Here is a 23,477-nt window from a genome sequence, read left to right on the forward strand (position 1 = left end):
GACGCTCCAAAAATTATTAGGCATAAGGACCTCTGAAAGTGGACCTCGACATGGCTAGTTTCTCAATACGCATTTAGCATTCCAATTTGAAGTGATTGAAGTAAAAATAAATGAGGAAAACATCGCCTGTGTGTTAGAAGATGCCAAAAGTAGGGAATCGTTTTTCAGTTTTTATAAAGTAATAGTTAAACATGTTACAAAAATAAACAAGTAAAACAGTGTAACAGAGTAAGCATAAAACTGTAATAAAAATGTGAAATATACATCATTTTAACAAAATCGAAAAATAGAGAAATAAGAAGGCTATGTACAAATGAGAATTAGAACGAAAAAGAAAGATAGAATGAACTTTGGAAAGAAAGAATGGAACGATATAACGCTTATGTGTAGAATGATAATAGAGAACGAAAATGAAAGGAACTGTGAAAAAAAATAATAAGACTAAAAATGGAGGAACCAGAGAAAAGAGGAACGAGAATAAAAAAAAACTTCTTGCGGGTGGACGTCCTGCGCCTTCCGGTCCATAGTCTTTACTCAAAAACTTTAACACCCCAGCGACCATCTGTTCTATGTACTATCCGGTATGCCCTTCGCCACTTCATCTTACTGATACGCCGAGCTGTATTGATTACTTTCGGTTATCTACGTCTTAAACATTATTTTTATTAAATTATTGAAGTACAGAAAATTTTCAATTTTATTAATCATAAAGGACTTAATGGCTATAAACTTAATAGAAAACCTTATTAACCTTATTTATTTTCGTCGAAATTTGCAGTTCAACGTCCCGCTGTTCTCCCGAAATAATCGTAAGGGGCGATCAAACACAGCCCCTGGCTATTTGCGTCGACTTTACAACCGCAGACGAACACAGGACTTAAATACATTCGTGCATAACAAGCAACGTAAGCCAAGTGAGATTAATTTATATAGCCTATATTGCTTATTACATATTATACAAGTATTACATCAGAGCACACGCGTTTTATGATTAATTACAATTCGATTTCGATCGTTTCAATGTAAGTTTATCTAAAGTACCATTTAAATGTTGTTGTTGACTGCACTAAGTTAATAATCGACGTACTCTTATTATATGATTTTTAATCAGTACCGTCTAACATTTCAAACGTTATATACGCGAAATTATGCTTAAAACTCTTTGTCTACTTTTTGCGGTTTCCTAGAAAAATGGTAAGAACAGGCGAAGAAAATACTTTAGAAACATATCCTAAAACGCAAAATAGTTTTGAAAATAATCCATGTTCCATAAGAAAAGTGAGAAGATCGTATCGAAGGAAAATGATAATTTTATAAAGAACGCCCTTTCTAAATAAATATTAACTATTATCAATACGTTTCATTTTTATTAAGTGTCGTTTAAAGAAATCGATCATATTTAGCCAAAGCAAACATAATTATTAATATATAATCATTTCCTTAAAAATGTATTTACAAAAACAATTTTTGTTTAAAAAAATTGCTGCTTGACTTACATTGACTTACTTACATTTCGTTTTTTCTACATTACATATATTTGGCATTTTTGAATGACTACCGCTTAACTTATTCTATAAAAAAATGAAACAACATCAATTTCAATTTCATTAATTTTTTACAACTACTTACTATTGTTGACTTTAGAGGCATTTCCACGGGGTTCGAAAAAATAGCATTGATGATACATGCTACCTAATTTACCAGTAAAATAAGGCTCGTAGTTGTATATGACATATTGATTTTCCTCACTTGCATTCGCGAAAGCGTGATGATTTCTTCTACATTCTCTGACAAAGAAATCCATGAAATAACGATTCGCTTTGATAGCATTAATCGAATGAGCATAGTTCTTTGACAACTTCCATTCGAAGGAATTTTTTTCCGGGTGAAACTGCACGCCGTAAAATGGATATCTGTAAATAAAGATTTTTAAATGATTTGTGCATTTGCTCATGCTTCTGTATATACTTCAGAAATAAAACAACGAAAAAACGTCAATTACCCCACTACCACGACTATTCTGCAAGCGCACACATCTAAGAGAGGAAAAGAGAAATATGTTTCTTTGACCTTAATTTAAAGCGCAAACGCGGCATTTATTATTATATAATCAAACCTCTAGTGTCATATCAAATGCTTCTCTTTACTTAAGGTTGTGTTCTAGGCCCTAAAAGCTCTGTAAGTAAAGTCGAGATTACTATATGCAGCCAAAATGCTCTAGCGAGAGTTGAAAACGTCCCCGGCGTGGTTAGTTCCAACCACAATAAAATTGATTTAAAATTATGCAATAACATGAAACAGTTAATGTTAACGCGGATTTTTAATACCAAGAAGGAGGAACGAGTACAAGTTCCGCAATAAACTAATATTCCAGATCGAAAACCGTCAACACCGCTTGAATAATGTATCACGAGCCAAGGCTCGCAGGAATTACAAATGCAGTTCCGTGTATACTTGGACGATGTTAATCCCATAAGATCCGAGCGGCGATTTACCATAGAATGCCTGAAATTCCATGATGGCCGAAAGTCACTTATCCTTACCAAGGTGTGCCTAATACACTTTAATTCTTCTCTTTATCACATTCCATATTCCGCCATCGACTTTTGTTAAGGAACGATATTCAGTTTATCAATTCATCAGTTTAACGCCCAAACTGCTACGGCAAACTGGCAAATCCAGAGGTTTTTCTTTTTTATTTTAGGCAAAGAATGGTCTTTGCCGACAATAATCATAACAACAGGCATGGGCATGTTTCTCGTGATCAAAAGGTTCCAAAAATTATGAAGTACAAATAAAATTATCCAAGGCAATTTATATTCAGAGCAAAAAGAGAAAAATTATCTTACCTTCTATGTTCTATGGTTGCTATGAAGTCTACCCCGTAATCATCTTTGCTGTAAGATGATACATACCAATCCTTAACGAGGTCGTGGGATTCCAAATTCTAAGACAAACAATGTCTTTGAATAAACTAAACAGTGTGGAAATACTTTCTATAATAACCAATTAAAAAATTTGTCAATAATTGCCATTTAAATGGCAACCGTATGAGTTTGGTTCGACTTTATTGAAACAAAAACGTATACGTGGCCGCTAATGAACATTATCTTTTCACGTTAATTTTCAAGTTTTGTTCCATATGAATATAATATAATATTATCAAAACAATGTATATTTTCGTACATTTTAATAATATCAACTTAAATAGTTAATATATAACTCAATCATATTGTATCTTCTCAAGGAACATTATACACACACGAATTCTGCTTATGATATATAACACAAGTAGCCAAGTACTCAATTGAATTAATTATATTTAAATATACAGTTTGACTGGATAAGGGTGTAAAAGCTTAAGCGCTTCAATGTACATAGTAAGATAAAAATAATTAACGTTTACTATATGTACCTGCAGACTTTGTCCTGCCAGAAGTTATAAACCTGTCGTATTACAATAGATAAAACAAATAAATGTAACATATTTCAGAGTGATCACTTTAAACGTGTTGATTGTTAGATATGTGCTTTAAAGCTTTCTATTGGCAATTAAATTAATTAATTAGCCTTTACACATACAACCAATCAACCTGTAACTGGATCAAAAAAGTTAATACCCACTATCTAACCTTCTTGTATTATCAGAATAACTTTTGCTTTATAAATATTTGCAGGGTTTGGATATCCGTATGTATATTTATTTATAGATATCTTAAGCTAAATAATTATGGAGGCGGCTTTATTGAGACTACTCACAAAGTAGATACAGTTACCTGTTTCATTCGCCGATTCGCAGCCTGCGATTTTTTGTTTTTATTTATCCGATTATTTACAAAAGTACTTTCCAAAGTAAACCAACTATTCAACATTAAATATTTATCCAACGTAATATCCGATCTCTGATTATAATTGTTTCTATATGATTACATTCAAACCTTATCAACGATGCAAAACTGGTGAGCATTGATTGTTACATCTTCATGTGCCAGTATGTGGATGACGTTGGCTGGGGCGTCTCTAAACATCTTACTACTACGAAAGTCTGAAAAATTAAATGAATAAAAGGGATACATTGCCCATTTTACTGATATCTATATAACCTTGTGACGAACTCCAAGAATCACGTCACTATCTGCATGTTACGTATTTCTACACGTAATATTACACGTAAAAAGAGACGTACCATTAGTGAAATTCAAGGGCAAATTTGTATAAGAATAGCATCTTATTCTGTTTTCTTTTTCCCCTCGGCCGGAAGCTATAATGATAAGCAACTCAAAGCCGAGACATGTGCCGAATATCGGAAAATAATCACCAGCTTCGTTCAATTCTATAGCTAATTCGTATATATGTTGACCAGCGTCAGCGTAACCGTCCGATTGATTGAAATATGTCGCTCCACCAGGGAACAACACACTGTAAGAATAGCAGACATATTAAAGAGTTTCTTTATCATATTTATATTCTTCCTTTAAATTTTTAATAAACCTATACTTCGCTTCATATTCTAATTACCGCTGACTTAAAACATCGAATAATAATTATGGCACTAACTGAAAAATTTGTATCTCACCAACAGGTAAGAAAAAACTCGATTTCTTTCTCTAACCTTCGCGAAAAAAAATTGACTACATTTAAAAAGACTTTTGGATATTGAACAATTTTAAAAACTAAGGAAAAGGTCGAAAAAAAAATCATAAATCTTATTCTCTGATAAATATTGACATCAAAATTATGCTAATGAAGAAAACAAAAAAAATAAAAAATGACGGTAAAAGAAATTTACCCGTTCAATTTACTCATAATTTCTTTATAATATTCGCGGTTTTTTCCAATCCTGCAACAAAGTTATGTTTCGTATTATAGCAAAATTGTTAAAGAAAATGTAAATATGTATTAAAACCAAATAGTCTACTAACAGAATAGGAACAACTCGTGCACCAGACGCTTCTATATCCTTAACGTATGACGCTGCAATGTAACTTGTAAAATTTTCTTTAGGATATTTTCCGTGTAGGTAAAATGATTGCTCCTGTGATAGAACACCGATGATTGGCCGATCATTGATGGCTGCATCCTCTTGCCATTGCACAACAACAGCGCCATCAGCGTGTAAAATATATCCAGTTGCAAATGTAACAATTAAAACTAGTATTCCCTTTAAAACAATAAACTCTGCAATGTTCGGAACAAGTTTCATCTTGACACACTCAGCGACACTGACAATTGAACCGTTTAACCACCTGGAAGATATTTTTGTAAGCCCCTAGATCAATCAATAACTTATCTATTGATTTAATCGATCTTTATCTCTGACGTATGTTTAAGTTTGTTTTCGATTAATATAATGATATCTTTATCACAAAAACAGTATTATTCGGTAGCTCTTTTTTATAATACACTTACCACAAAATAATAAAGTTCAAACTATCGTTTACGAAGCAAAATCCAAAATTCCGTACTAGTTGACACTTATAAGGAGTATTCATTAGCGTATGAGCTCTGCGCTCTCCTAAAATAGATTATTCCCCTGTGGATTTGACACGAGTTGTAGTCCAAACAGAATTAGATGGTTTAGCTTATATATAGAAGCCATCGCGGTTTAAAAAATAATTGTTTATAATTAATAACGACTCGCAGAATGTACATCACTCAATATTTACGATAAGCAATTCTAATCTAATCATGAGATCAGTCTTAAAATCCTCTGCGGCTGCTAAGAACCTAGTAACCTTGGAACTACTAGAAACAATTTTTATATATTAAAATTCAATATTGCATTCTTTAATTGTGAACAAAATACCATTTTGGATACCGTTAACTAGGTTATTATTAATTTACTGTAACTTTACTATTAAAGTAAACATCGTATGAGAGTTGCGAGGATTCGAAAACATTTGTACGATTATAAATGAATACGACAATAAGATTATTTAACATAGGTAAACCATGTGCTTGTATATTTTCTGCAATATACTACGAAACTGCGTTTTTACTATTTATACGAAATTAAAGACTTTAAAATAAAAACTCCTAAAATCACTTCCAATATGTTAGAAAAATATATTTTCACAAGCGACATTCAGTGGTTTTCGTATTTTAAAAGCGTCATGTGATTCTCATCTAATAAATTATTTATTTAAACAACACAATTACATAACATACAACACTAACTGTTAAAGATATTCTGCTTTAATGTCACTAGATATAAACACATTACTTTTAGCTTGCAATTTTCATAATGAATTTAATTTACGAAAACAATACAATGAGAATACGGTATTAATTACTTAAAAAATAATCTACATTATGTTCTTAACATTGACATCGGGACTTCTACATGTACGCATGCGCACTTCAATACACTTAGAGCAACCATTCCTTACCATTTAATAGGATTGTCTCAGTATATTAATTCGTGAACTGTAAAAACTGAATATAATAATTGTGTTGACACTAGTTCACGACTTAACCGTTCTTTATTTCGCTTCTAATTTTAATGAAATTTCAGATGATGTAATAGTTAAATAACAGTTGTGCTTAACATTAAGCCATAACCAAGTTATCAAGATCATAGATATCCATCACAGCATCACATGCAGAAGATGATCCTTCATTTTCTATCAGTTTTTGATAAAATGGCGAGTAGTAGACTACGTTTCGTTAGCCACGTCACGAAACTTAAGTTAATCTTTAATTTTGTTGCTCTTTGAACGCCTTAGACGTGTTATAATGAACGCAGAAAAATGCGTGGAACAGATTTTATTAAATAGCTGAAAAGATCGAATAAAACGAAGTAAAAGAGCTTCAACGCTTGGTGTATGTGTACTATGACAGCTCCATTAACAGAGGCCAGGTCAATGCCATTTCCTGTTACTTATTAATAATATACTTTCAGAGACTTCTAGCTTAAATTACTTAAACCATCTTAAAATTTACGAACATTTAAAACTTGGTCCTATCACCACACAATTATGTGATTATGTGTAGTGTGGAAAATTACAACTAATGGAAGCTTTGTAAAGGGATTATAAAGTTATAAATAAATTTAACAAAAAATAAATTATTTGTATTAACTTCAGTGATTTACAGTACAGCAGTGCATTTATCTAATAGTAATTGATACATTTTATTTGTTTGTTACTTTATTATATTCCGTGCACATCTGCGCTCATGACTTGGAGACATTGTGGCTTCCGGCTTACGTTGTACGTTGATACGATTGAATGAACCATAAATTAACTTAAAAAAACTACTAATAATTTAGTAATGTTGTTAGGCTCCCAAATTTAAACACTTCCCAACATTATTTTTACTATTTAATGCTTTATTTCAAAATATTACAATTTTATTACCTTAAAAAATTATAAATTAGGATTTATTTAATGAAAATTGTAACAGTACTGAGACTCGAATATGCCAGGTAATTAATTATTATTGATTCATCAGTAAAATTTAAACATACTGCTTTTTATTCAAATAATTTATTGCGGCTGTTATTTGCCATAGCCAAAAATTAAACTAAATTTTGTTATTGCATTTAGTGAAAATGCTAAAATCAAACTTTTACGGTATTGAAAATTTAGATTTTTAATTTTTTTTATTTTAAGATTTATGGCTCATTTTATTTTTTTAAAATAAACTTTAAAATCCACATACCCAGATTTGTAAATATCTGGGTTTAAAAAACGTTTTACAATTTAATAATTGAAAATTCTGTACATGAAAGTGATAAAAATATAGATTAAAAAAAGAGAGATCTAGTAACACTAAAATTGTCGTCAAAAAAGAAAAATGCCGCTGAGAAAAAGAAACGTAATGATAAAGGTATTTTGATAATAACTATTCTCTCAATAACAACACTTTCAATAAAAAAAGAAGTGATAAAGTTAACGCTGATTATAACTTAGTTCGATAAACTTTAATATATGTAAGAATTACAAAGGTTGTCGCATGTTCTAGGTTGGTTTCCTGCGTTGACAGTGAAATTCGTGTATTTTCTTCCATCGGTTCAATACAATTCAATAAAATGTTCGAAATGGTAAGTTTTATGTTGTGAACAATATTATTGACTCGTATACTAAGAAACTTGCAAATTAAATAAAATGTGACACTGATTCATTGTTTTTACTCGTAGAATACGGCGGAACCGATGCAAGTGGATATACCACTGGAAGATAATGAGAACAATGAGACGGAATGTTACGTAGTTGAGAATCCAAGTCTGGATTTAGAAACATATGCTGCATCATATACAGGCTTTGCAAAGCTGTATAGATTAATGTTCGTAGCAGACCATTGCCCATCACTAAAGTTAGAGGCTTTGAAAATGGCAATATCTTACGTTATGACCACATTTAACGTAAGTCTTTATCAAACACTTCATAAAAAGCTCTCTGAAGCTATAGCTTCGGCAGGCTTACCGGATGTGGCTGTCCAAATGGGATCACAAGATATACCTGTTCTTGATACAATGTGGGTAGAAGCAAAAACCAAAATAGCTGCTATAAAGTTGGAAAAATTAGATACTGATCTCAAGAATTACAAAACTAATTCCATTAAAGAGAGTATTAGGAGAGGACATGATGACCTTGGAGATCATTATTTAGATTGCGGAGATCTTACCAGTGCACTCAAATGTTATTCAAGGGCTAGAGATTATTGTACTAGTGGTAAACACATAATAATGATGTGCCTCAATGTTGTAAAAGTATCAGTTTATTTGCAAAACTGGGCGCATGTTCTTAATTATGTATCAAAGGCAGTAGCAACTCCTGATTTCAATGAGGTTCCGGGCAAAGATTCCAATCAGTCTATACTCACTCGCTTAAAATGTGCAGCTGGCTTGGCTGAACTAGCAACCAAAAAATATAAATCGGCTGCTAAACACTTCCTTGCAGCAAGCATAGATCACTGCGATTACTCAGAACTACTCAGCAGTAACAATGTAGCTGTGTATGGTGGGTTATGTGCTCTGGCAACATTTGATCGGTCAGAGTTACAAAAACAAGTTATAGTTAGCAGTTCTTTTAAATTATTCTTAGAACTAGAGCCACAGTTACGTGACATAATTTTTAAATTTTATGAATCTAAATATGCTTCTTGCTTAAGGCTACTTGATGAAATTAGGGACAATCTCCTCTTAGATATGTATTTAGCACCACATTTAAATGCCCTCTACATGCAAATACGCAATAGAGCATTAATCCAATACTTCAGCCCCTATCTCTCAGCTGACATGCGTTTAATGGCTGCAGCTTTCAACCGCACAGTGAATGCTCTCGAAGATGAATTGATGCAATTAATACTTGATGGTCAAATTCAGGCCCGTATTGATTCACACAATAAAATTTTATATGCTAAAGATGTAGATCAAAGAAGCACCACTTTTGCAAGAAGCCTGGCTATGGGTAAAGAGTATCAACGACGGACATCTATGTTAATTCTTCGAGCTGCCATGCTGAAAAATCAGATTCATGTGAAGGTATATTATTATTTTTAACACATATTTGTTCAAAAAGATTATTTAAGCTGATATAGTATTATTGACTCACAAGCTTACTATATTAAGAATAGCTGTAAATAATGTGCTAACAAGAAAAAATATCCAAGCCATAAAATGAAAAGCAAATTATAAAAGAGATAAATTAAAAAAAATAATACAATAAATTAGTAAACAAATTTATAAAAGTATTCTGTATAAATAGTTAATCTTCAGAATGAGTCTTTAATATAAAAGATGGATACATTTTTGTATATCTATCTCTAGACTTTATGATATCTCCTCTACCTTGTTACCCCTACTTGGCAAAAGGAAAATACCTACTAAATTTCAAATTTTAGCATAATGGTTCCAGAGAGATCATCATGAATCAATATGTAGATGGGAATCTCTAATGCATATATAGATTTCATTATTTAGAAATATCTTCTTTATATATTTGAATTCCATTCTTACTGAATGGAATACAAATGATATTTAATTTCATTAAATTGCCTATACTAAATAGTAGATATTTGTATGTATATCAAAGCTGTGACTATAGGTGCCACTATACAATACTGTATAAGCTTAACTCTATTCCAGCTTAAAAGTCCAGTAGCTAGTATAATTGCATGGCTATTGAGACTATACAATACATTATCCCATTGCTCAAAACTCAGTGTAGCTCCATACTGTTTAGATAAGCATGAATTGGCAGTTTCTGTCCTTTTCACATCAAAATCAAGGGAGTCACTTATACAATGACTTACATTTTAACAGAAAACAAGCAATCACATGCCTTTATTAGGGAATTATGATTATCAGCCCATTTACTATGAGCATCACCTATAAACAATATTAGTCACCAACAGATGACATCCATGTGACAATCAATGTATACCAGAGTTGCCAATAGATAAAATCCATGTGGTACTCATTTATACCAGGTTGATGTTGATTACTGATACACTTATTATACATCAATGTCCAGTCAACGAGAAAGCACACTGCCATAGCAAATAGGTTGAAATTAGTGACATCAAAGTCAACAAAGATAGTATATAGTATAATAGACCATACATAGCCCATAACGAAGGGCCAAGTGTATTAGTTGCCTATATGTAAACCGGCTTGTGTTCTCACTTATGTATTACAAAATTATAATTTTTTTTTTACAGAATGTAGGTCGTGAAACTGGTCCACAAAGTGGTGAAGCCCCTGGTTCCAGCACCAGTCTTGCTCCCCGTAGCTTTGACCCTGTGCCCTTGTGATTACTTACCTCATAAGATAGTAAACATTTTCCTTTCACATGACAATTTAAATGATAGCTAATGGTAAATTCATGACAGTGATAATGTAACTTCTGCATTATTTTAAAAAACATATTCTGTTTTTTTTTTCATGTGATAAATACTTTTCTTTAAAATAATCCACCTTTAAATAATTTTATTTTGCTTGTTTTTATTACTGAATATGAACATGTAGATCTGCATAATTTCAGAAATTTTACATATGTAAAATGCTTAATTTGTTATAAGGAAAATGTTTAATCAGCAATCACAGACATTGAACAGCTGGTACAAGCATTATTCTCAATGTTTATACGGAATTATTCTATGTAACCATGAAATATATGTCTACATAATTTTTAATAACATTAAAAGTAAAGCCATACTTGTTTTCTTTCTGTATGATCTGTCATTATATTATTAAGACTGAAATTTCTGAAGATTTTTATTCACATTATGTCCCTATTTGTGAATTAGATGTTAATGATCAATAACACTCCATTATAAACTTCGTACACTAATATGAGACTTTGTATTTTATTTCTAAGATAATTTTTTTTAAAAAAACTATTATTTTCAATTTCAAAGTTTTTTACTAGTGGCGTAATTTAATTAAACTCCATGCCAAAAATTAACCTGATTATGTCAAGTAATAGTTTGAAAATTTTTCCATCACTATTTGATATGTGAAGCTAACTATTTAAAGAACATATCAATCCTAGTCAAGTGAATGATTAACAAGCATTTTACCTGTATGTTGTCTATAGCCTTCTCTATCATGCCTTTAATTTTTATTAAGTTTTGAGTACATCAATATTCTATCATTCATTATCTACTCAAAGAAGACTTTAATATTAATTCAATGCAGTTTCCTTATTTAAAACTGTGTCTGTTGAACTATCATCAAAACACTACCTGGTCTGCAGCAAACATATTACCCCACAGATCAAGTTACAGTTATGCATAGGAAATAAAAAGGATATTTAATGATTAAGCAATACCATAAAATTTATGAACATATATAAATTATTATATATTTACAAACACTGCAAATGGTTTATGTAACTTTGTCATACCTGAAATATTTTAAAAGATAATTGAAAACTATAATCAATATATAATTAATCTATTCATCTAGTGGTGAGGGCAGTGTGGTGCTGTACAAGATTTTCCATGAAAATTCTATTTAACAATATTGGATAGATAGGTAGATTATATTCAATACAATAGTCCATTAATTTAATGCTTTACTTAACACAAACACTAAAATTGCTAACTAGTACAAGTTTTAAGTATTCAGACATTGTCGGTTCTAAATGTAGAGTTCAGATGCATATTTATGTAAAGTAGAAGTGCAGGCTTATTACAGAACACTTTTGCATTGAAAAGATCCTAAAATGGGTGAGTATACCTGCTTATGAAAAAAAAGAAACTACATCTATGTGTGCACAAATAGAAACTGAAAAAGTTCCCGTTTTTAACTGATTAATAAATATGTAATTTAAAGCTGTGTCCATGATTTCTGACCTCAATACCTTTACAAAAATATGCAGTCTAATAACCAACTTTTGATTGTGTGTGCTCTTTAATGAACTCGTACGTCAATAATGTATTCAATTTAATTAAATTACCCACCAATAAATGTTTAAAGTTAAGAAGTGATTTTTTTACATCCTTTCAAAATGTTATTTCACAAGTAAAAAACCAATTTCCAAGCACAAAAAAATATTTAATTTTTTATGCAATAATGAAAATTGCTGTGTCTATTGTGTTAATACCATTATATAAAAAAAACCAATAATCTAAGAACAATTATGTTATGAAATACTAAATATTTTGATAATCAAATATGTTTTCAATCAGCATCTTCAAGTATTGAAATAAGCATTCCTTGTCTATATACAATTCACATTTATTGTTTAAATATCCCAAAAACAAAGTATATTTTACAATATTTATTGTACTTCTGCTTCCGTTAATAACATGTTAGGAATGCCTTTAGAAATCGGAAATTGTCTACCGGACTCTGGACATATAAGATAACCTTCTTCCACTTCGACTTCTAATAATACTTTGTGCACTTTTCTCAAAAACTCTTCATTATCTTCAAACTTAGGTTCTATTGTTTGCGGTAATCCTTCGTTATGTCCAATACTGTCTGCAGCTTTCCACAAAACTTCCCAGTCTAATTTTGGTATAATACGTGAAATAAATTCTGGATTAAAATCAACCTCTGACACTTTTACAACAGTAGCATTAATGGCAAGGGGATATCCAGTTATTACTCCCTTTAAACATTTTGATGTCAGCATATTATGAGTAATAAGTTTCATTTTAACAAATTTTGATCTATCAAAAAAACCATCACAAAATTTTATAATGTTAAGTAGATAAACCTCGCTTATTGAATGACATTGACATTAGTATTTTTTTGTCACCGATAACCACTGTTTGCCTGTAATATTCACCATTTTACCACTCTCCTGTTAGCGCATATATCATCGGACTGAGAAGTTGCCAAACTCACGGATAGCATAAGTAGACACTTCTTGTGGTGCCTGAACACCGAGTGGAAATGAATCCTATAATATAATACCACTATTGTTTTAAAATCACTAACAAAAAATTGTTAAAACTTACATTTTTATAAAAAAAATTCCTTTCCTATTTTTAGAATATAGCTTAAACGCATTCCTTATTACATATGTTCATTATTCTTATAAAAACAAAATACGTTTATTGTATATTAGAAGCCATTATAATTAATAAGCTTAATACCACTTTATTTAATAAATAGCGTATTTGGTCTTCAGATAAGTTTTTCCTTAAAACATCATCATTATATCAGCCGATAGACCTGACCATTACAAGGCATTGACCTCTCCTAAAAATCGCCACAATGAGTAGTCTTGGCCTTCCCACATCCAACGACTTTCCGCGACGTTGACTGTCATTGATCCATCTGTAACTTACTAATCCCGCGTCTACATGCTCGCGATCGCCACTCGAGACCTTTCAGACATAACGTCCGTCGCTTGCACAAACGTTGTGCCCTGCCCACTGCCACTTCAGACGAGGTATTCTTCATATTACCTCGGTGACTTTCATTCTTTTGCGAGTATACCCACTCGTTTCCAATTCAATCGGACAGCGAAACTTCGCGTATAGCCCTTAAAATACCATGTAGTAAATGAAAAACTTTTTTCAGTTTCTAACCGTTATTTAATCATGGCTAAGCTTAGAAAACGTTACAAACATTTTTTTAAATAAGTATTCATAAATAATTAACCCAAAACATAAACATACATTGTTATGATTAATAGTGGCCAAAACACACATCTTTATGTCTTAGTTTTTAAGAGTTTACTCTCAAATAAATATTAGGTTATTTTGAAATAATTCTGTCAAGATGTACGTGTCATAGTTATTGTGCGTCCAAATTCATTGTTTAATGTCTTATTTTTAAACTGTGTTTCGTTATGTTTTTTTTTACCATGTGCTTGTACAAAATAGCACGATAACAGGAAAATTGGATACAGTTAGATATAAGCTTTCCGTACTATAAAAATACAACAAGAAATAAAGTATATTTCGATGATAAACAAAATTTTAAACTAAAATTTCGAAATATGTCTGAAGACAATAAATCTAGTGATAATAAAACTTCAACAGAACTAATCAGTTCCGATAAAAACGAAAAACCAAAAGCAACGCAGGAAGCCTCAACATCTAAGAATGCCACTACTGAACTGGATAAGCATGACGCCCTAAAAGGGAAAAATGGCACTATTAAAGACAATAAATGTAATAGCCCAAAAGGAAAATGTGCCATAAAAAAAGAAACACGAACGAACATGCATTTGGAAACGCCAACTATGAACCCTATCCTGCCACAAGTTCATACTGAGCCAGGAATTAGCAAACAACAACCGACAGCAACGCAAGAAGATGCTATTTCTAATAAGAATGCCACTGATGAGAAAGACAAGCTGAATGCTCTAAAAGGTAAAAATGGCACTGTAAAGGAAAATAAATGCAATAGCCCAAAAGGAAAAAATTCCAAAAAAAAGGAGTTGTTAAAGAATATGCACTTGGAAATGCCAAATGTAAACACCATCCAGCCCCAAGTGCATACTTCACCAGGAATGAGCAGACAACAAAATCATTACCAACTTTCATCAGTCCATGAACTATTCCATGGGCATTTAGGCTCCTTATATGGAGTTAGCCATTCACAATATTTGGAAAATTTATCATATCACCCACACTACCAATATGCCCAAAGCAATTATGTGAACATGGTAAGAACTCATAATCAAATTGGCAGTTTGCCAAATTCACCTCTATCTAATTCAAATTGCACTTTACATCCTTGGAGTAACCCAAATACACCATTGTTTAATGAACAAATTTCTCCTCGGTTCTTGCAAAATGTATTGCAACATCCTCTACTTAACCAAACATATTCAAGGCATAATAATATTCATTTTAGAGAAGAACAGAATCCAGTTACATTAAATTGTGACACTAATAGTAAAAATACTCCCACTAAGAAAAGAAGTAAAAAGAAAGACCTAGAAGAGAAAAGTTTTGAACCTTACCTAAAAGCAGAAGAAGTAGACACAGGTTTGAAAGATAATACTCTTGTTGAAGGTATTTTAAGAATAAATCCCAAACAATTTCAACATGCATATGTTTCAAGCAGTGACCGCAGTCTGCAAGATATACTAATTGATGGAATTAGAAATAGGAACAGAGCTCTTGAAGGAGATGTAGTAATTGTACAAATTCTAAATCAACCTGATGACAGTGAAGAATCTAAACAAAAAAAGGGCAAAGTGGTTTATATCAAAGAAAAAGTACATACCAGGACTTGCATTGGTCTTTTGAAACTGATGCCAGATAAAAACAGACAAAGGGCATTATTTGTGCCAAGAGACCACAGAGTTCCAAGACTTAATATACCATTCACATGCTGGCCTGATAATTTCTATGTGGAAGCAAAAAGTTATGAAAACACTTTGTTCTTAGCAGAAATAGATAATTGGAATGATACAAGGTTTGCTGTAGGCAAAATAGTTTGTAACATAGGCCAATCCGGTGATATGCTCACAGAAGCTAAAGCAATTTTAGCTCAAACTGATTTAGATGTGACTCCATTTGGACCCGAAGTAAGGGATTTGTATCCACGGTTGGATTATGTTATACCTACAGAGGAGATACTTGTGCGAGAAGACTGTCGTAAATTATGTATTTTTAGTATTGACCCTCAGAATTGTCGTGACATTGATGATGCTATATCATGCAAAATTCTTGAAAATGGAAATTATGAAATAGGTGTTCATATTTCAGACGTGTCTCATTTTTTGTCTGAGAATACAGTATTAGATGAGAAAGTTGCAGAAAAAGCTACTACAATTTATTTAGTAGAAAAAGCTTATCACATGCTTCCTGATGATTTATGTATGCTGTGTTCATTATTTCCTGGTGTGGATAAACTTGCTTTTTCAGTCTTTTGGGAGATCTCAGATGATGCCAATGTTTTGAACAAAAGGTTTGCAAAGACTGTCATACATTCATGTTGTCAATTGAGTTATGATCATGCTCAGGCTGTATTGGATAATAAAAAAGATGCAGAAGCAAGCTTCCCAGAAATTTATAATGGTTTCAAATTCCAGGATGTATGTGAGACCATCAAAATTTTAGGCAAACTGTCTTCAATATTTAGGAAATCAAGATTTGACAATGGTGCACTCCGTATTGACCAGCCTAAAGCGTCTTTTCACTTGAATCCATCTACAGGATTACCAGATTCTCTCTGGATATATGAAAGCAAAGAAAGCCATCAACTTATTGAAGAGTTTATGTTACTTGCTAATATGACTGTAGCAAAAAAAATTTATGATGACCATCCAAAACTTGCATTTTTGAGATGCCATCCTCCTCCTAGTGGATATATGTTGCAACAATTGGCTAAGTCTCTTAAACCTATTGGCATTGAATTAGACATTTCTTCTGCTGGGAGTTTATACCATTCATTATTACAATATATTGGCCCTGACAGCACAGATAAAGGCAAAGCTATGGTACTTAACATGCTGTGTGCTAAACCCATGACAAGAGCTAAATATTTCTGTGCTGGTGGTTGCACTGATGATGACTTTCATCATTACGCTCTTAATGTTCCACTATATACTCATTTTACCAGTCCTATTCGACGTTATGCAGACATTATGGTACACAGGTAAAATCCAAAACAATATTTTTACACTGCTGTATCCTAATGAATAATTTCTAATTACATTGTAAATCTTTCAGACTTTTATCTGCAAGTTTAAATTACCGAGATGCACCTAAATGGGAAATTGATAAAGTAAGAATGATAGCAGCTCAATGTAACAAACAAAAATACAATGCTAAAAGGGCAAATGAACTGTCCACAGAGTTGTATACTTTAAAATATATAGAGATGAATTCACCATTTGTAACAGAAGCAGTAGTTGTCGAAGTTAGAGAAAAGTACATTGATGTCATTATTGTGACTATGGGTTTGAACAGAAGAATTTTCTTTAATAATGTAAGTATTATTAAAAATTAATAACTTAAGCTTTTTGTAAATAATTAATCATTTTAAAATAAAGTGAAAAAAAGCTTAAGGTTTCACTTTATTATAAAACAAATGTTTGTTCAAAGTAGGTATACCAAAAAATTTAATGAATTGAGAACAACCTATTTGCATTATGGTTATGTGAAAACAGGTTCAACATATTTACAATATATTTCAGGATTTTCCTGGGGATCATACGTGTATTAAGAATGATGCTGGTGTGAAACTATCCAAAATGGAGTTGTTATGGAAGGCAACAGAAAATTTACCAGTCGTAAAACAAGTGATAGAAGTTTTCTCTATTATCAAAGTGGAATTAAATAGGGATGAAGACATGGTGAAGGTTGATACCAAACTAGTGAGACCTGTCTGAAACATTAAAGAGTCCTTTACCTAATTACCTTTATCATATACAATTTTTAGAAATAGACATTTGACACAATCAATTAAAAATGTAATAAAAACAAGCAATTTTTAGTAGTAGTGAAGCTATTAGGGCTTGCTATATTTTATTTATATATTAAATAGGGTTTTCATTCTAGTTTAAAACATTGTGATCTTTTAATATTTAAAATTACTAATATAAAAATCAATAATTATATTTAATAATTGAATGGATTATGTTTTAGAATGTTTTATTAATATGAAATGAAGTACAAAAGGAAATTGACGATGAACTTTAAATTTTGTGAAAAATTTTAATGTTTTAAATAGTTATAGATTATATAAGAATGTTAGTTCACTAGGAAGTGTAATTAATTAATTTAATGAAATCCTCGCACAATGTTTTGTTAAATCAAAAATAATGTACAATTGACATGGAATTTTTCTACAGAACATCAAGAACTTTTACTTTATATTTTTGCACTAATATGTTTATATTTAATTGAATATAATAATTTTTCTGTTGTGTGGTATAGCCACTAAGTACAAGGTATTGTATTGAATTATAATTAAGAATAAGACAGATTGCTTAATCAGCAAGCATTTTTAGCAAATAAATGCATACAAGTAGTTTTTTTTTAACCATTATTATAGCAGAGGACCAACAATTCATTATACATCGGCTAACTGGTTTAAAAAATAATTATTAAGTTTGACTTAAATTTTCGAGTATATAAATATTAAGGCGTATGGTTAATTTCTTTTTTAATGATAAATAAAATTAAAATTTTACTGAATAAAAACCTTCCAAATTAAAAATTTAAATCCAAGATTATTTAAAATTTTTTACAATATAAAAGTATCGAGTAATACATTTTATCAAAAGTATCAAGTAGCTTTATCAAAAGAATTATATGCTACATGCAACAAACTTTTTGGTGACAGTATAGATTCCAAAATTCTATTTTACTACTTTTCTTCTTTTGATACTTTGACTTATTGGTTAAACAAGTATTTCTATTGTTCAATTTATTATGAAAACATGATAAAAGCAATGCGAAAATTGAATAAGTTTTCAACAGGATATCTCTTAAATTTTCCTAATATAATAACCTTATTATTTATGTGAAAACATTACTTAAAGACTAAGCTGAACATTATTCATTTAACCGTATAGTTATTCACCGGAGATCATATACAATAATCACTTATATAATTCTAACTGAGGAGTCTAAGTTGATAGAAACTAGAGCCAGATTACCTATGATGGCATCCTTCAATTTAACGCTTTAAGAACTCATAACAAACTATACAGGTTTTTTGAGAATAATTTCGCAATAGTTACTAGTAAAGCAACTCATTGCCAAGCTTTCAAATCCCTTAAAAATCCTTCGAACTGTAATAGTTTTCATCTGTTTTGCTTTAATAATCTTTTTAAATTTATACAAAAAATCAAATCTAAGACTATGTCGAAGTGTATTGTAAAATATTTTTCATTAGGTTTATAACATGTTCATTGTTGTTTCAATTGCAGAAATACAAATGTATAATTTGTATATTAATAATAACATACTAAAATTATTTATAATCTGTATAGGCTATATTAAGGTCTAGGCAACATCTAAGAATTATTCTAATTGATGTAGTCCAATACATAGATGCTGCATGAACACTGCTACCCACAAAATTAACCTATATTTTAAACTACATGCACATAATGTTCATCGCTTTTTTAACTCTACGTGTTTTTATTAAAATATAGTATTTTTAACAGCATAATGATTTTAATATTAATTTACCTTCGGGAGACCATAACCTAAGATATGAAATTATTTTTTGCGAGTAATAAATATTATAAGAGTATTATTTGATATTTTTAATTTAAATTTGGTTTGGTTTCATTTCATGCAAGTTTGACATTTTTTCATTTGAAAAAGCATGCTACGTTTTAAATAAGATTTGTAATAATGAATATTTTTGTAAAAATTAATGTAAACAAGTCCACACAATTATTTAATTTGTCGATGTCCTCGAATTCCGATTCGAATATCCTATATATTCTTATTTGTTTGACATTTATTTGTTAGAATCACTATTTGTCGTTGACGATGTGCTGCCAGCTATTGAGTAGATATTTTACTTTTTAAAAATTCATACTTTTTTCAAAAAACAATACGTTATCCGCACAGATTTAGTGTACTAATTTTTAAACCGTGTATACATATTTTCCATAAAAAAATTTTTAATTCTTGCTAAAAGGACAATAGGACATACGATGCAAAACACGGAAAGTTAGAAAAACCAAGATTTTAATTTAATAATACGTTTTATCATTTTATATATATCATTTTTATTTGTTTATATGTTTTATCATTCGTGTTATTTCTTCTAAGTAAACTGTATGTGTTGAAAGTTTCCCGCTAAAAAGGGAAATTTCCTTCAGTTAGCAATAAAGCGTTGACGAAAAAGTTTTTGCCGTCACTACAAGAAAGTGGAGGTAAAGTTTAAACATTTTTGTTTTCTACGTATATATAAATAATTATTTGCTGTCGTAACAATACATTCATACTATGGAAAGAAAAAATCAAGTACGGGAATTATTTTGCACAAGAAATTATCACTCACTTGCTATGCTATCCGATAATTTAAACGTATTTATACAGGAAAGTCTAATTAATTTTAGTAATACTTCAAAGATTATCGTCTTGGATTTAATTGACAGATTATATTTCAATGAAGTGAAAGAAATGTCCGCTTTAGTCGATATTTACTTTGGCAAAACATTGAAGGAACTGAAGTGCGTTATTATAGACGAGGAAGGCTTACGAGAACATGATATATTTATAAAATATTCGGGCCCAAACAAGTATACTATTACTAATTTAAACCTCCCATATTTACCATATCAAGACGAAGTATATGGATCTATAAATGAAATTATACATAAATTCCGTGATCACGTCAACAGTTTAAAAAATTACTTTGCAGAATTAGAGCGTATTGATCGTTTTTGCTCTGTTATGGAACCACTCTATCCTACTTATAGAGATGATTATAGAAAAATACTTATAGGTCTGTTATGTTACAATTCGTTTTTATAATATAATTATGTTAATCTTCATTCACAGTTTTAACATGTTTACAGATGATAGAACATGGCTACATGTTGAAGTTACTCCAGATGGAGGAGCTACTAATATTAATTTGATTGGACAATCTGAACCATGGCATGATAAATTGCATACAGGTCTTTTAAACTGGGATCATGATAAAGATATAGTTGAGAATATTATGAGCATATTTGGTAATGATATATATTTTTTTATTTATATGTATACTTATACCTAATTTATGAATTAAAGTATGAAAGATTATGAAACCTAATTTTAAGTGATTACATGGAATTTTTGTAAAAATTATCATTTAATTTCATGTAATCTTACTTAAAAATAAAATAATATGCATTACAATGCCAAGGCTACCTTAGCACCTTGTTTCTATATATATTAATATTTGAGTTTAATATATAGTATAAAAACTTTAGTAAAATTTGCAATATTTTTGCTATACATTAAATTAAGTAGAGCTCTTCCTGAGTCTCTTATTTTCAAGATCACTCCATAACTTTTGTAGGGTCACTATTAAATATTTATCTGCTGAGTTAAGACATCTTTATAGTAAATAAGCTTAAGAGTTCCTTTCTTGCCTTGTTTCAACAGGCTGGTTTCCACATCTAAATGACATTTTACTCATTTTGTGTCAGAGTAAGTATAGCCTAATACAAACTCCTCCCGATATCTCAGCCTTTGATGTGGCTGTTGATCTTGGGGAGGCACTGCAGTAAATCCAAGTAGCTAGTCCTATAGGATACTACCCCATACACTAGAGTATTAAGTGAGCTGCAGACCTCACCTTACTGGCTCAACCTGCATAGAGTACTTTCCATAACATCTAAAGTATTGTAAAGCTAGAGGGATCTTTAGGTGGTTCTGTTCAGGTTTATTACTAACCATAGGATTTTAATATGAGTTTTTTGTTGAGTTTGATGCAAATTATAATAATTTTGTATTATAAATTAAAGCTGTAAGCAGATGTTGGCAAAGCTTGGTGTCAAAAGTTAACGCTTGACAGATTTTGTGATTTTATGAATTGTATTGTTTGAGACTGCTGTACATATATTTAAAATATTCATTTATTGCCATGAATTTATAACTTTTCTCTTTGTGTTTCTAGGTTACATTAATATTGTTATAAATAAACTTTGTATGATTTCAGATTTATCTGGTTTTCCATCAGAGTTTCCAGAGGTTGCTTTGAAACCAGATAGTGATGTGATTGAGAAACAGATATGTGGAATATGTCTCTCTAATGAATTGCCAGATACTCCTGGAGTTCCACAGCCTCTATGTCAAAATAATTCTTGTGGAGTGTATTTCCATCGAAGCTGCCTATATGAGGTTTACAGCAATTTTAATTTCCATTTAATTATAAGTCTTTATTATCATATTATATGTGGTTCTTTGAAATTTTTATTAATAATTATTTATTGTCAGACATGAATTGCAGTTACTACCTCTGATGTCAGGCAACACTCAATTCATTACAGGGTTTATTTTTAGCATATTTTTATTAGTATACTTTAACAAACTATTTAATGAAGTTAGTAAAAAAGTCAAGTTATTTACTCTCCATATTTGTCATATTAAACCTTTCATTGTATTTCCCTTCAGTGGTTGATTGCTAATGCTGGAGGGCGACCACCAGCCTTCGGAGTTGCAACTGGTACTTGTCCAACATGTCTTCATCCCATTGCATGTAGTGAAAATAATGATAGATAATTTAAAAAAAAAACAACTATTTTCATCATCTAAATAGTAACAATAAAATTTTTATCTGCACGTTTTTTATTTATGACAATTTAGATGTGTTCTACAATTTGTAACATGAAATCGCTATTTGATAAAGGTGTTCCCACAGATTGGATTGGTGCTAGAGTATTTTGCATACATTTATATATATACTTTATAATATGACTACAAGAGCATTGCCGAACTGGACCATTACTTATATATTTTACTGGCTAGGCTCCAAACTCTTGGGTGGCTATTCAATGCAGCGACTCAGTTTGGACAGTCACTCACTCACAGGTGCCCGACTAAATCTTGGCTTGATAGGGGCCAACACCTATTTCATTAGTTCAAAGTTCTGCACTGTGATAAGTCATTGTTTAATACTAATATAAATATTACATTAGTGGCAATAACATTACATTAGCGATGGTAATATTATGTTAGTGGCGGTAAGATTACATTAGTAACAGTAACATTGCATTAGTGGCAGTAACATTGCGTTAGTAACAGTTACATTGCATTAGTGGCAGTAACATTGCATTAGTGACAGTAAAATTGCATTAGTGCCAGTAACATTGTATTAGTGACAGTAACATTGTATTAGTGACAGTAACATTGCATTATTAGTGGCAGTAACATTACATTAGCAGCAGTTACACGAATGCGTTGGTATTCTTGAAAACAAGACTACCACATTTGAAAATAATGCGATTAATGCACGTAATATTTCGAGAAACTGCTACAGGCAAATTTACATAGCTGGTTACACTATAGAACTGACATGTTTTCAAAATGTCTTTTTTTAATTACAAGGTTATGTTATCCTCTAGTCAATCACAAATCAGAGCTAAAAAAGCGCG

General features: G+C 30.9%; 5 protein-coding genes across 6 annotated transcripts; 3 read left to right on the plus strand and 2 right to left on the minus strand.

Annotated features, from left to right (window-relative positions):
• Positions 1-306: 306 nt before the first annotated feature.
• LOC137919258 (gamma-glutamyl hydrolase-like) lies at positions 307-6,245 on the minus strand. Its single transcript, XM_068762277.1, has 8 exons — positions 6,178-6,245; positions 5,410-5,533; positions 4,923-5,246; positions 4,790-4,840; positions 4,187-4,419; positions 3,939-4,045; positions 2,850-2,947; positions 307-1,913 (listed from the first exon to the last, which is right to left on the minus strand). Exons 2-8 carry the CDS (start codon positions 5,490-5,492, stop codon positions 1,622-1,624), a joined length of 1,188 nt encoding a protein of 395 aa, XP_068618378.1. The 5' UTR covers positions 5,493-5,533; positions 6,178-6,245; the 3' UTR covers positions 307-1,621.
• Positions 6,246-7,783: 1,538 nt separating this feature from the next.
• Positions 7,784-11,302, plus strand: CSN1b (COP9 signalosome subunit 1b). The gene is made up of 4 exons (XM_068762216.1): positions 7,784-7,830; positions 7,966-8,044; positions 8,141-9,487; positions 10,666-11,302. Exons 2-4 carry the CDS (start codon positions 8,033-8,035, stop codon positions 10,756-10,758), a joined length of 1,452 nt encoding a protein of 483 aa, XP_068618317.1. The 5' UTR covers positions 7,784-7,830; positions 7,966-8,032; the 3' UTR covers positions 10,759-11,302.
• Positions 11,303-11,401: 99 nt separating this feature from the next.
• Trmt112 (tRNA methyltransferase subunit 11-2) lies at positions 11,402-13,301 on the minus strand. The gene has a single exon (XM_068762331.1). The coding sequence runs from the start codon at positions 13,107-13,109 to the stop codon at positions 12,732-12,734; it is 378 nt and encodes a 125-aa protein (XP_068618432.1). The 5' UTR covers positions 13,110-13,301; the 3' UTR covers positions 11,402-12,731.
• An 891-nt stretch (positions 13,302-14,192) lies between these two features.
• Positions 14,193-18,492, plus strand: LOC137919156 (DIS3-like exonuclease 2). Its single transcript, XM_068762138.1, has 3 exons — positions 14,193-17,020; positions 17,095-17,353; positions 17,562-18,492. The coding sequence occupies exons 1-3, from the start codon at positions 14,406-14,408 to the stop codon at positions 17,754-17,756; spliced, it is 3,069 nt and encodes a 1,022-aa protein (XP_068618239.1). The 5' UTR covers positions 14,193-14,405; the 3' UTR covers positions 17,757-18,492.
• A 1,558-nt stretch (positions 18,493-20,050) lies between these two features.
• On the plus strand, positions 20,051-22,639 carry Fancl (E3 ubiquitin-protein ligase Fancl). Of its 2 annotated transcripts, XM_068762531.1 has the most exons (5): positions 20,051-20,264; positions 20,756-20,839; positions 20,913-21,071; positions 22,043-22,224; positions 22,498-22,639. In XM_068762531.1, exons 2-5 carry the CDS (start codon positions 20,788-20,790, stop codon positions 22,603-22,605), a joined length of 501 nt encoding a protein of 166 aa, XP_068618632.1. In that variant the 5' UTR covers positions 20,051-20,264; positions 20,756-20,787; the 3' UTR covers positions 22,606-22,639. The 2 variants fall into 2 exon arrangements, with proteins under 2 accessions (XP_068618632.1, XP_068618631.1); XM_068762530.1 differs by lacking the exon at positions 20,051-20,264 and having other exon boundaries at positions 20,277-20,839.
• The last annotated feature ends 838 nt before the right edge of the window (positions 22,640-23,477 follow it).

Source organism: Battus philenor, unplaced genomic scaffold (genome assembly GCF_028537555.1).
Source record: "Battus philenor isolate CCGP_79_NKW_IND1 unplaced genomic scaffold, ilBatPhil1.0.hap1 SCAF_16, whole genome shotgun sequence".
Taxonomy (NCBI): Eukaryota; Metazoa; Arthropoda; class Insecta; order Lepidoptera; family Papilionidae; genus Battus; species Battus philenor.